Source organism: Theobroma umbraticum, unplaced genomic scaffold (assembly GCF_002168275.2).
Source record: "Theobroma umbraticum cultivar Fairchild unplaced genomic scaffold, ASM216827v3 scaffold_147.0, whole genome shotgun sequence".
NCBI classification, from domain to species: Eukaryota; Viridiplantae; Streptophyta; class Magnoliopsida; order Malvales; family Malvaceae; genus Theobroma; species Theobroma umbraticum.
This window is the reverse complement of record NW_018397259.1, coordinates 1166342-1178351: the sequence shown is the minus strand read 5'-3', so window position 1 is coordinate 1178351 and position 12010 is coordinate 1166342. Positions and strand designations below refer to the sequence as shown.

The window sequence follows — 12010 nt, the reverse complement described above, 5'->3', positions numbered from 1 at the left end:
CAAAAGCAGCTGGAAGACTGCTTATGTACATCCTGTCATGTTGATATGAGGTTAAAGCTGTCTAAATTCTGGGCACAAGTAACATCCTTCCACACGGCCTGACGACCTGGCACTACACGCCATCAATGTTGAATCTTCAAATGCCAATTACGCAACATCTTCAGACACTTCTAATCCCAACTCAAAACAATTTTCCGCCTGCCTCCAAACACTCCATATTTTCCAGCCAAGCACGCACTGTTCCTATGACTTTCCTAACAACTCACCACCCCAGAAAAACCACTCGGGTTTCGCTACTTATCCTCAAAAGACCGCAGTGAATCTCGCCCCTCCAAACAATCATCTAATTAGCGAGGTGTGCAAATCAAACGGCTGAATTTCATCATCAGAGTTAAGTAAAAACCACGTGTAAATTCTTCCCATTCATCTAGTCGGACTTGGTTAATATTGAAGTGCTTTTTGATAATAAATATTAAATTTGATTGTCCATATAATATTAAATAAAGTAAAATTTACTTTTAAAATATTTTTCTTTTATAAATTATAAAAATAAAAACTTTTATCTATTTTTTTATCATTGTTTTAAAATTGTTTTTATCATACTTATGATACCAAATTAAACATTAATAATACATATAAAATATTATACAATAAAAATATTGAGAATAGGAGATGCGATTGTTGTGGTTCGAATTCAAGGTGTTATGATTTACTCACAATAAATAAGAATTTATTTATATCACATACTAATCATGGTTAGAGGGAACAGTCAAAACTGATTTTGACGGCAAAAGTTCATGACAGCTCCCTCTGAACTCGAGTGTATGGTATCATCTTCTCTTCACCTACTATAAATAAATCGTCCCTTCGTGTAACTTTCCGGCTGTCTTCATTTTGGCTCGAAAAACACATTTTCCTGGAAACCCAAGAGCGAAAGAGAAACAAACAAAACCGAAAATAAATCCAAAAAATTAAAATAAAATAGGAGATTTTAAGGGAACAAACTTTTCTATTGACGTCTCTGAATCAATTTGAAAACAGAATTTAAGACAAAACAGGAAAAAAGAAAAAGGGAAACGGTTTGCTGCTCCGGAAATGGCGGACGCGTTTTGTTCGGACTGCAAGCGGCACACGGAGGTGGTTTTCGACCACTCGGCTGGAGATACGGTGTGTTCGGAGTGCGGGTTGGTTTTGGAGTCGCACTCGATCGACGAGACGTCGGAGTGGAGAACCTTCGCCAACGAGTCGGGCGATAATGATCCTGTCCGTGTTGGTGGTCCCACCAACCCGCTTTTGGCGGATGGTGGTTTATCCACCGTTATTGCTAAGCCTAACGGTGCTTCTGGAGAGTTCCTCTCGTCTTCGTTGGGTCGGTGGCAGAATCGTGGGTCGAATCCGGATCGCGGGTTGATTCTTGCTTTTAAGACTATTGCTACCATGTCTGATAGGTATTAAAATTTTTTTGGTTGGTTTTTTAAGCATTTTTCGGAATTGGTTTTTGTTTGGTATTTTGGAGTTTGTTTGGATGGTCAGAAATTGTGGGGGAAGAATGGAAAATGGATGTTAGGGTTATGGATCTTGGATGCAATTATTATAGTTTTATTTGATTGAACTCAATGAGTTGGGTGAGTTTGGATGTCCCTTGTTTTTGGAGACAAATTAACGAAAATGCCTAGAGATATTTTCGGGGATTTAAATTTGTTTTCTGATGTGGGTTGGCAGTTGGTAAAGAGACGCTTCAATTGTTGGTGAAAACTATTTATGTTTGCATGTCTGTTTGTTTGTATTGGCGAAAATTGTGTAACAAAGTTTATTGTTAATTGTAATTGTAATTGATGGTAAAGTGCTACGTTTTTTAATTTTATTTCTGTTAGGCAGAACCAAACTTGTATCAAATTGTATGAATTAGATAAATATGTTGTTTTTCCTTGAATCCTGTTAAATGCTGTCCAAGTTTATGGTAAGATTGCATTTTTTGTAAAAATATTGATGTTTGTCATCTATGTGATTACTTTATGAACTGTTCTAATTCTTGCGTTTGATTACTATTCTATTCCCTTTACATGTAGATTTGCATATTTGTTCCCTCCTCCCCTTTCTCCTTAAAGTGAGGTTCTATGCTTGAGAGATAGTAATTTACTATGAAATGTTACTGATTTGGGTAAGTTTGTGTTTCAGGTTGGGTCTTGTTGCAACCATCAAGGTATGTTACTCATATATCTGTAAATATAATTTGTATCATATAGGGCATTTCAGTCTATCACTATGAACTAGTGCATATACACAATTTGTACATGTGTGTGTACTATTGATACTAGTTAAGATTGTTGTTGCCATAGACCTTGTACTAATGTCACGCCTAGTGCTTAAGGAAGGAAGTAGGTAGGGGGCTTCCAAAAATCCCACATGGGGCAAGTAGGGGAGTCCTGGGTGGCTTATACGTGGTGGTGTTGCACACTCCATCAAGTTAGCCTTTTGGGGAGAGGTAATGATTCCATGACAAGTGGGTATCAGAACAGACTCGACTTTGACCTGATTTTACACAAAGCACCTCTGGGGGGAGGCAGGTAGGATGACCAATGGCGACAAAAGTGTCATCGGATTGAGCGGGTGAGGATGTCACATCTAGCATTTCAGGAAGGAAGTTGGCAAGGTGCTTCCAAAATTCCCACATTGGGCAGGTAGGGGAGCCCTGAGCGGCTTATTAGCGGTGGCCTTTGTCGCCGGATTGGGTGGGTGAGGATGTCACGTCTAGCATTTCAGGAAGGAAGTAGGCAAGGTACTTCCAAAATTCCCACATTAGGCAGGTAGGGAAGTCCTGGGTGGCTTATAAGCGGTGGCTTTGCACACCTCATCAGGTTTGCCTTATGGGGAGCGGGTAATGATCCTGTGGCGCTGAGACTATTGCATGTCAGCGACAATACTGAATCGGAGCAACAGTTAAAAGTGTAGCATGGTGGGCGTTATGAGAATGACATGTTTGATATAGAATGTCTTTAGTGTAAATCTTGACAAATTTGTGATAAATGAGGCCATCTAGAAAGAAGGAACAAATATGAAACTCCAATGTTGTGCCTGAGTTGAAAGCTCCAAGTACATACAAAAATTACTATAAAGGCTGAAGCTTCCTATCCCAATCTGTGCATGAGCAGATAGAAGTTATAAATTTAAAACTCCAATCATGTGTATGAGTTAAAAGTGTCTAATACATATAACAATAACCATAAATGCAGTCCTTTCTCCCAACCTGAGCATCTGCAGAAAGAAGCTATAAATTTAAACCTCCAATCTTGTGCTTGAATAGAAAGAAGCTTTCCATGCTGAGTCACATTCCAATGAGGAAATAGAAAAAGATTAGGGTTGGTGGCTGGGCAAGAAAGCATCTTCTTTATTACCCAAAATTGTTGGTTAGTATGATTAAATGGACTTTTAAGATTTAACTAGATCTGTATAATTAATAAATAAGGAAAAGGTAATAGAACATCATACACTACATTCAATTTATTTATTGTTTGACTATCTTGATAACTAATGATAATGTAGTATTTCGGTTGCGTAAGAACTCATAAATTTTCCAGACGATGTACTAGCTACCGACAAAACTTGAAGAACTAACCGAAGAAAGTTGTTGCTAGATGGAATGCCAGTACAAAAAGCTCTATTAACTTTGGAATATTTTGAGTAGCAAGGAGAAGATAGGGGGAGACATTCTAGTTATGGTTTCTTTGCTTTAACACTTAGAAAATGACTGAGAAATGAACATTTAATCACATAGAATATGAATGAACATCCAATTCTCAATCAAACTTGTCTATTTGCCATATTATTCTCTTGCTTATAAAAGGTTTTCTTTTATTTTGGAAGGACGTTTTACATTTTTTGTATTTAATTTTTTTTAAACTAGCTGCAATTTCAGTCATAATTTGTTTTCTTGATCTGGCCACTGAAAATTTCTTGGAATCCTTAACCCTAATAATATTCTTTTTAGTGATTGTTTTCTAATGATCACAATTTAGTTTTGAGCTTGTTTAAGCTTGTAAAAGAAAATTGTTTTATATTCCAAGCATTTGGTTAAGCTAAATTGAGAGTTTTCCTTTTCAAGGCTGGAGCATCTTTCTTCCATATTTATAGAAATGTCCTTCTACTTTGAATTTTAGCTTGATGACCTTTTTCTTATCATTTTGTTTCTTTTATAAATTTTCATGTGCATCTGATTTGTGGGTCTTTTGTCATTGATTGAAGGATCGAGCCAATGAGATCTATAAGAAGGTGGAAGATCAGAAGTCTAGTAGAGGAAGAAATCAAGATGCGTTGTTGGCTGCTTGCCTATACATTGCTTGTCGACAAGAGGACAAGCCACGCACAGTCAAGGGTACAGCCTAAGATTCTTTTAACATCTGGATGCTTCATGATTTATGTTTCCTATTGTGTATGAGCTTCCCTGAACCTGTGGATTTCAAATAGAAATTTGCTCTGTCGCCAATGGAGCCACAAAGAAAGAAATTGGCCGAGCAAAAGAATACATAGTGAAACAACTGGGATTGGAGACTGGTCAGTCTGTGGAGATGGGAACTATACATGCTGGTGATTTCATGGTGAGTTTCCTTTCTGTTTTATATAAAAAAATTGTTTATAACTGTGGTTTGGCTAAACAACTGTGTTGTTTGCCTTATGCTTCGGAAGGTTGCACTTCGGTTGTTGAATATGGTATTGTTCATTTGTTCTTACCATTTATGGTGGCCACTGACATAAATTGTCTTTAATCATCAGAGACGATTTTGTTCCAATCTTGGTATGAATAACCAAGCAGTTAAAGCTGCCCAAGAAGCAGTTCAGAAGTCAGAGGAGTTTGATATAAGGTAGTTATTATTTTCTTTTCATCATGAAACTGTGAGCTGAAACTCATTTTTTGTTTTTAAGCCTTTTTCTTTTTAAATAAATTTTAATTCCAGTCCTCTATGTCTTGGATGATTCTGTCTGGATCTCTCAAGTTAACAGAATACTTTAGTAGGAAGTGGGGATGAAGTTGATCAAATGAGTGAAATGACATCATTAGGGGAATTAGAAAGTTTGAATTATGGTCTGAATAATGACAAAGAAAAAGAATCTGTTAGAGTATTGCAAGGTAATTGTGATTGAGATTGTGGAATTATAATTGCTCTTATTTTTCCAAAAGCATTATTATGGAGGTGGATTATGAGGTATGTTGAGTGGGACGCATAACTTTTGGGGTTATGGATGTTAATGAGGACCTTGCTGGAATGCCCTTTTTAAATGTCATGCTTCAACTTCATTGACAGTTCTGCTAATCCATTTTCTTGCTGATTAGTTGGATCCCCGTGGCCAAATTATTTGTTTAATTTGGTTATTTAGCTTTAGCATGTTTAAGCGATTTGATAATTCTCAAAAGAAAAATAAAAATTCTTTTGAGATTTTGTTGGATCTTCTCCTACCTTTCCTTTTATCTCTTGAACAAGCCCACCCCTCCCTGCTTTCCCTCATTCTTTTTCTCCCATTCCCTTTTCTAGTCTCATTTAGTTTTTCGGCTAGGTTACACAAAAGATGACGTTGCTAACTTATCTCAGGAAATTCTTCTGTTTAGCACTTGCGGATATTCTAATGAATTCATGACATATGGTCTATGATGTTCTATGATGTTGTTTGAGAGTCGGGACTGTTGTATTGGGATATCTGATAGCTCTTTTCTATCTTTTATTTCTTTAATGGTATTATTCATGTATAGTGTGTAGAAGTGTTTGTTAACAATTTGCGTACTTTTGCAGGCGAAGCCCTATATCAATTGCAGCAGCAGTTATTTACATCATAACGCAGCTTTCGGATGATAAGAAACCTCTAAGAGGTTTGATATTTCGCCATCTTACTTGTGAAGTGAAAAAAGATGTTTCACAAAAAACTTTTACGTGCCAATATTTCTACTTAATAATGTGGTTATCATTGCAGTTTGGGCTCTTTACACCAATTATATAACATGGGTGGTTAGGAAGTGTGTTTGTTCCGTTAAAAACAGAGACGCATAAACAAAAAGAGACGTGTCTTTAAATATTTTGAGCTGCTGATTTCATTTTATGAAAATGCAAACTTTTGATAGAAATTGGTGGGTGGGTTGCAGATATTTCAGTTGCTACTGGAGTTGCGGAAGGGACAATCCGAAATTCTTACAAGGATCTTTATCCCCATGTGTCAAAGATAATACCAAACTGGTATGCCAAGGAAGAAGATCTCAAGAATCTATGCAGTCCTTGAAGTGCAGGAGAGACAATGCCGGGAATACAAGAAAGCCTCAAATTGGCTGAGCTCTGTCTCACTCTCTGGATGTTTTGGAACTCTTGGATTCTTTCCTTTTATTTTTCTTGGTTTTCTTTTTCCGTTTCATTTTTCCTGCATAACTCCACCCTTAAAGGTAGAGACACAAGGGGAAGGGAGGAAATGTGGAAAAGGAGGCCGACGGTATTTACTGATGAACTTTAATCAATGTTTGAACCTGCAGCAAAATTTTTGGAGGGATTGTTGATATACAAGTGCAACTAATACAAAAGCTTATGTCGTGACCTGTAACTTTTGCACTCTTCCGTGTCTCCCTAAAACATGGACTGGAAATTGTGGTTACTATTTCTAGCCTTGCTACCTAAGGCTAAGTTCCCTGACGTCAATCAGGAGCAAATGAAGGCTCCTTCATGGGAAACGACTGCAAGACCCCGGTTAAAATATTGGAAGAAGAAAAACAGAGTTCCACTTCAACATTTTCTTTTTCTTTAAAAAAAAGGGGATCAGCATGGTAAGAAGTCTTTACCCAAACCCAATTCAAAGCGTGGTGGGCTGGGCTTCCTTGTGAATATCCTGTCTTTGCCTATTTGATCCATGTAGTCTGATAAAGGATAAAGGAAATTGAGAAAGATAATTTTTTTCGTAAACTTAATTAAAAAATATCATGTATTATAATTTTAATTATTTTTAATCTATATTCTGTCATTTAGATAAAAAATTTTAAAATTAAATATCTTTTTTGACAAATATTGTGTATCTCACTACTCAGTTTTTTTTCGTGATCTCAAAGAATAGAGATGATATTAAAATACGTGTTTTAAGTTCTTAGATTTATTGATTTATATTCATAGAATTTCAAAATTAAAGAGTTAAAATTAATTAAATATATTTGTAAATTAAAACACTATATGACTTTGGTAATTTCCTAATTTTGAGTAAGCAAATCATTTAGTTATTATGTATTGTAGATATTACTTTACTAGTTTTGAAGTATTGTAAGATGGTTTTTTTATCTACAGTAATTTTCATGTAAATATATTTTTTTAAGATAATTTTTATTTTACTATGCAAGTGAATTTTTATTTTTTGTGCTTTATAGATTCATAGCAAAAGATTATCTATCTCCTTAAAAGTTTATAATTTTTATATATTTAATAATTAATATTTATGTGCCTATTTTGCTTAAGTGATAAAATTTTAAATTCTCAATATAATTTTGTGTATTTGAATATAATTAACCTGCCTTGTGGTGGCAAAATCCACCCACCGACGGCTAGATCTAAAACCTAGGGGGAGTCTCAAGTGTCCTTAAAAGTGAAGGATTTTGGAAAGTGTGATGCAATTAAAACCTAAGGGGAGTTTCAGGTTTCTTTAGAAGTGAAAGATTTTATCGGTGGTGACAAATCCAATACTCCTTTTTTTTTTTTAAAAAAGTTAGTGAGCGACAATGGTAAGGGATGGCGGTTGTCGGTCAAAACTTGGGTAAAGGGGTTTTTGACCCTAGGGGAGAAAGAGAGGGTGCAAAGAGAAAAAAGGTCGAGATAGAAGGGAAAAAGGAGAAAATGAAGAAAAGAAAGGGATTTAAGGGTTTTAAATAGGGATGATAATAAGTAGGGTATTCATTATTTTTGAGATATCTTAATCCGAACCTTATTATTTGATATTCGAATCTTATAAATATTTATTAATTTTTTAAATTACTATTCGAATTTATACTTGAATATCCTAGACATTATTTATTAAATATTCGATTAAAATAAATTCAAGATGATTTTTATGTATATTACTAGTGAAAATTAAATTAATAAATTAAAGTTAGTTCACAAAAAAAAAAATAAAGTTTAAAATCATATTTAGAATAATTAATGAATTTTAGTAAGTATTACATTAATTATAAAGAATTTAACCCTAAGACCATTATTCGAATCTGTGACTGTCACATCTCATTTTTGGGACATGATTGGTGCAGGAACTTACGTGAGTATAATCCATTAAGCCTAAGCAAGTTTAAAACCAATAATGCATGGGCTACTTATCCATTGCATTCATATACATATCCATTCACAATTAAGCATATGCAAATAAACCATCAAGTCCATCACATTATGGAACTTCTCAATGTAAGGTGTAGTTTCTATCACATTTCAAATAAATATTTACAATGTCATAACAATTGTGGTCCAACATGCATTACATGCTATATTGCTATGATTCATCCACTATAGTCTTACCATTCATACACACACATAATCGGGGCTCAACGTAATGTATAGACCATAAACAAGTATGAATATATTAACATTTATTTACACAATTAGTTCATTATCAACAAAATAGTTCAAAGACTCAACTTGACACACTGTGGAGTGTAACAACATTGGAAGGTTGTTGAAAACTAATACATAATAGAGATATTTACTACATAGTAGATTGAAAACTTTGTTGAAAACATTTATTCTCATACCATATGATTGATCGAAACCGTAATAGCATCCAAAACATGCAAATCATCCAAATCAATAAATCATTCTTAACTTTACTGTATAAAATACTTAAACGGTGTATCCACTCACCTTGACAATAAACGTATTCTTTTCCTAAGCTTTGTGTCACCAAAATCTTGCTCATCTACAACATCGAGCTCTAGCAATCACTTATCACAACAATTCTAGCATAAATCCATAGTTTTCCATTAAACCCATTGCTTCGAAACTAACCGATTAAACTCATTTTTTTTATTTTAAACCAATAACCCATAATACTTCAAACCAAAATCAAATATAATAAAACCTTCATCATTCTTACCTCCGTAACCTTTTCAAAGAACAAAAACCCCCCAAAATCCTAGCTCAAATTCAAATTAAATAAGCTAAAATTTACAAAATCCTTAAGTTAGGTTGAAACATTGTGATTAAAAACCAAAAATGCCAAATCTTACCTTAGATTTGAATTTGGAGGGTTGAATCTTTGTATAATGGGTTTTGAAAGGTTAGAGGAAGATTTGGTGGTTGTTGGTGACGAGTTGGCAATTGAGAAAATGTAAAATGAAAGCTAGGGCTCGTTTTAATACTTTATATACTGCTATGTTAAAAAGGCACTATAGTCGACTACTCAAATCCTATAGTTGACTATAGCTGTGTTTTCTTCAAGAATCTTATATTTTCTATTATAAGGTTGACTAGTGAAGTTATAGGGTCGATTGTGGCTGTGAATTCTTCAAGATTTGAATACTTTTTGCCATAAGATCAACTTGTAACCATTGGGGGTCGATCCTCTAAGTTCAAACGTGCTAAAATACATTCTTTTGACTTTTTTTTTCAACATTCATTCAACCATCATTTATCTCTAAACATAATACAATAATATGGAAGGATTTACGACAAAGGATAAGGAATTCTCATAGACAATAGTCAACAATGCATAATTCATTAAAGTTCAAGTTTTCATTAAATTTCCATAATAAAAAAAATTTGAGGTTTCAAATAAGGTACCCATTATTTTTGAGATATCCTAACTTGAATCCTATTATTTGATAGGATACTTGAATTTTATAAATACTCGATTAATTTTTGAATTACTATCCGAACCTGTACCCAAATATCCTAGATACTATCTATTAAATACTCTATTAAAGTAAATTTAAAATGATTTATTATCGCTCTTAAGAAAGTGAATACGACAATGAGGGAAGTGCAATGGCATAAACCATTAGGAGGCTGCCTTAAATTCAACACTAATGGAGCCTCTTGCTGTAACCCAAGTGAAGGTGGTATCAGGGGCATTTTAAGAGATGAAAATGGGGACATTATGGCTCTTTTTTCTAAACCTGTAGAGGTTGTTGACTCCAACTTAGTCGAGCTTTTTATTGCCAAAAAAATTGTTCTTATTTATGTTGCTTCAAATTCGACAAGTTCTCAAACTTTTCATTGAAAGTAATTCAACAAATGTCATTCAATGGATCAAATGCCCAACACAGTTCCATAGAGGATGAGAAAACTCATCATTTCTATTAATAACCTATTGACAACAATGGTTGGCCGGGAAGTTGTTCATGTGATCTGATCAGCTAATGAAGAAGCGGATGCCTTAGCCAAGGGTGGCGTTTAAAGAATTCAAAATCTTCTTTGGGTTAATGAGGTTGGTATACGTTTTTCATCAAAATGACCATTGTACAAACATAGTTGTGTATTTTGATATTGTGTAGCCTTTTTCATCTGATGAATCTTTAGCAAACACATTTAGTGTTCGCTAGATATTGACAAATGTTTGTGCTTTCTTTACCTACAAGTTGGTCTTTTTTGTTTCTCACCTCCACTTTTTGTAATCATCTTTATCTAATGAAATTCAATGCTTCTTGAAAAACAAAATCAAGCCTCTATAGTTTTATTTTGGATCAAATAAATCTATATGAGTAATAGTTGACTAATTACCATTAGTCCAAATGCACATATCATTTTATGCTCATTGACGCTAACGTCGTGTTGATGTGCATGGTGAAATATGCTACATGACCTACATGACCGTGTCATCGTGTCATATCATCATTCATTAGGACACGTCAACATGCCACGTGTCATCTATGATAAGTGGCATTTTGATTGAATCAATCATTAGTCATAAACGCTTATTTGGTTAAAAATAAAATTTTAAGGGCTTATTTGGCTCAAAATAAAATTATAAGGGTTTGATTGAATGCAACAAAAAAAGAGCTTATTTGAATTTTTCTAAATAATTTAAGGATTTTTTTAGATATTACGTCTATGTTAATTATATATTCAAGACCAACTAGGCTTGAAAAGACTAGTCATGATCTAATTTGCATTTTAACCCTATTAATCTAACTATTTTGGACTTGTTCTCCTTTTTATTTTAATTTTTTTTCCTTTTTCAAATGTAAGTCCTATGTTGAAAATGTCCAACAGAACGTATGTTCTAAGAGAGTGAAAGAGAGGAAGAGCTTTCGAGTGAAAGTAACATGAAGCAAAGCAATCCTTAAATAGACATTAGTTTCTATTGTCAATTGTGGAGATTTTACACTATCAAGTATTCATAAAATAAATTAACAAATAATTAAAAAGAGAATCCTAAAGATAATGTTGAATGTCATTGTTGCGAGTAAACTCCTAACTTTCTATCTTTGGATAAATATTATGAAATCCTAACACGTGTATATATATTGCAAGCTTTAATGTGGTCGTTAAACTTTGGGGATGGACCTGCAAATTCATTGGTGAGAAAACGACTGATTTTGGTAAAACATGCGTCCACAGGAGGAACAACGACGTGCATGGAATTGCAGCTGTAGGTTGTTGGCAAGGTATATGCAGCTGAAAGAGATCAAACTGATGATGAGGAGGGATGCAAACATGGAGAGATCAAATTTTGTATGTTAATGATGAAAATGTAGCAAAACATCAGATAATTTCGTATCCTATGATCTACCATGCATTTATCTTCTTAATATTTGTTAGCTTGCTTGGTATTTGAAAAGTCCCAACTCTTCTTATGGTTGCAGTTTATATATACGTAAGCATGCTGGTTGATTACCCTTCTTTTAATGCAAACATTTGTTTTCTTTCCTTGCAAATATAGATCTGAATGGAATAATGTCTTGTACGTTACTCTTTTTTCCAATTGAATGTTTTTGACTAAACCCTGAAATTTTATAATGTTTCAAGCATAAGTAATTGTCCCAGTTTCACATGTGATAGTATCCTTGCAATCC

General features: G+C 34.1%; 1 protein-coding gene across 1 annotated transcript; it reads left to right on the top strand.

Annotated features, from left to right (window-relative positions):
- Positions 1–844: 844 nt before the first annotated feature.
- On the top strand, positions 845–6576 carry TFIIB (transcription factor IIB). The gene is made up of 7 exons (XM_021426514.2): positions 845–1448; positions 2179–2203; positions 4243–4372; positions 4465–4595; positions 4771–4859; positions 5784–5860; positions 6131–6576. The coding sequence occupies exons 1-7, from the start codon at positions 1096–1098 to the stop codon at positions 6262–6264; spliced, it is 939 nt and encodes a 312-aa protein (XP_021282189.1). The 5' UTR covers positions 845–1095; the 3' UTR covers positions 6265–6576.
- Positions 6577–12010: the final 5434 nt, after the last annotated feature.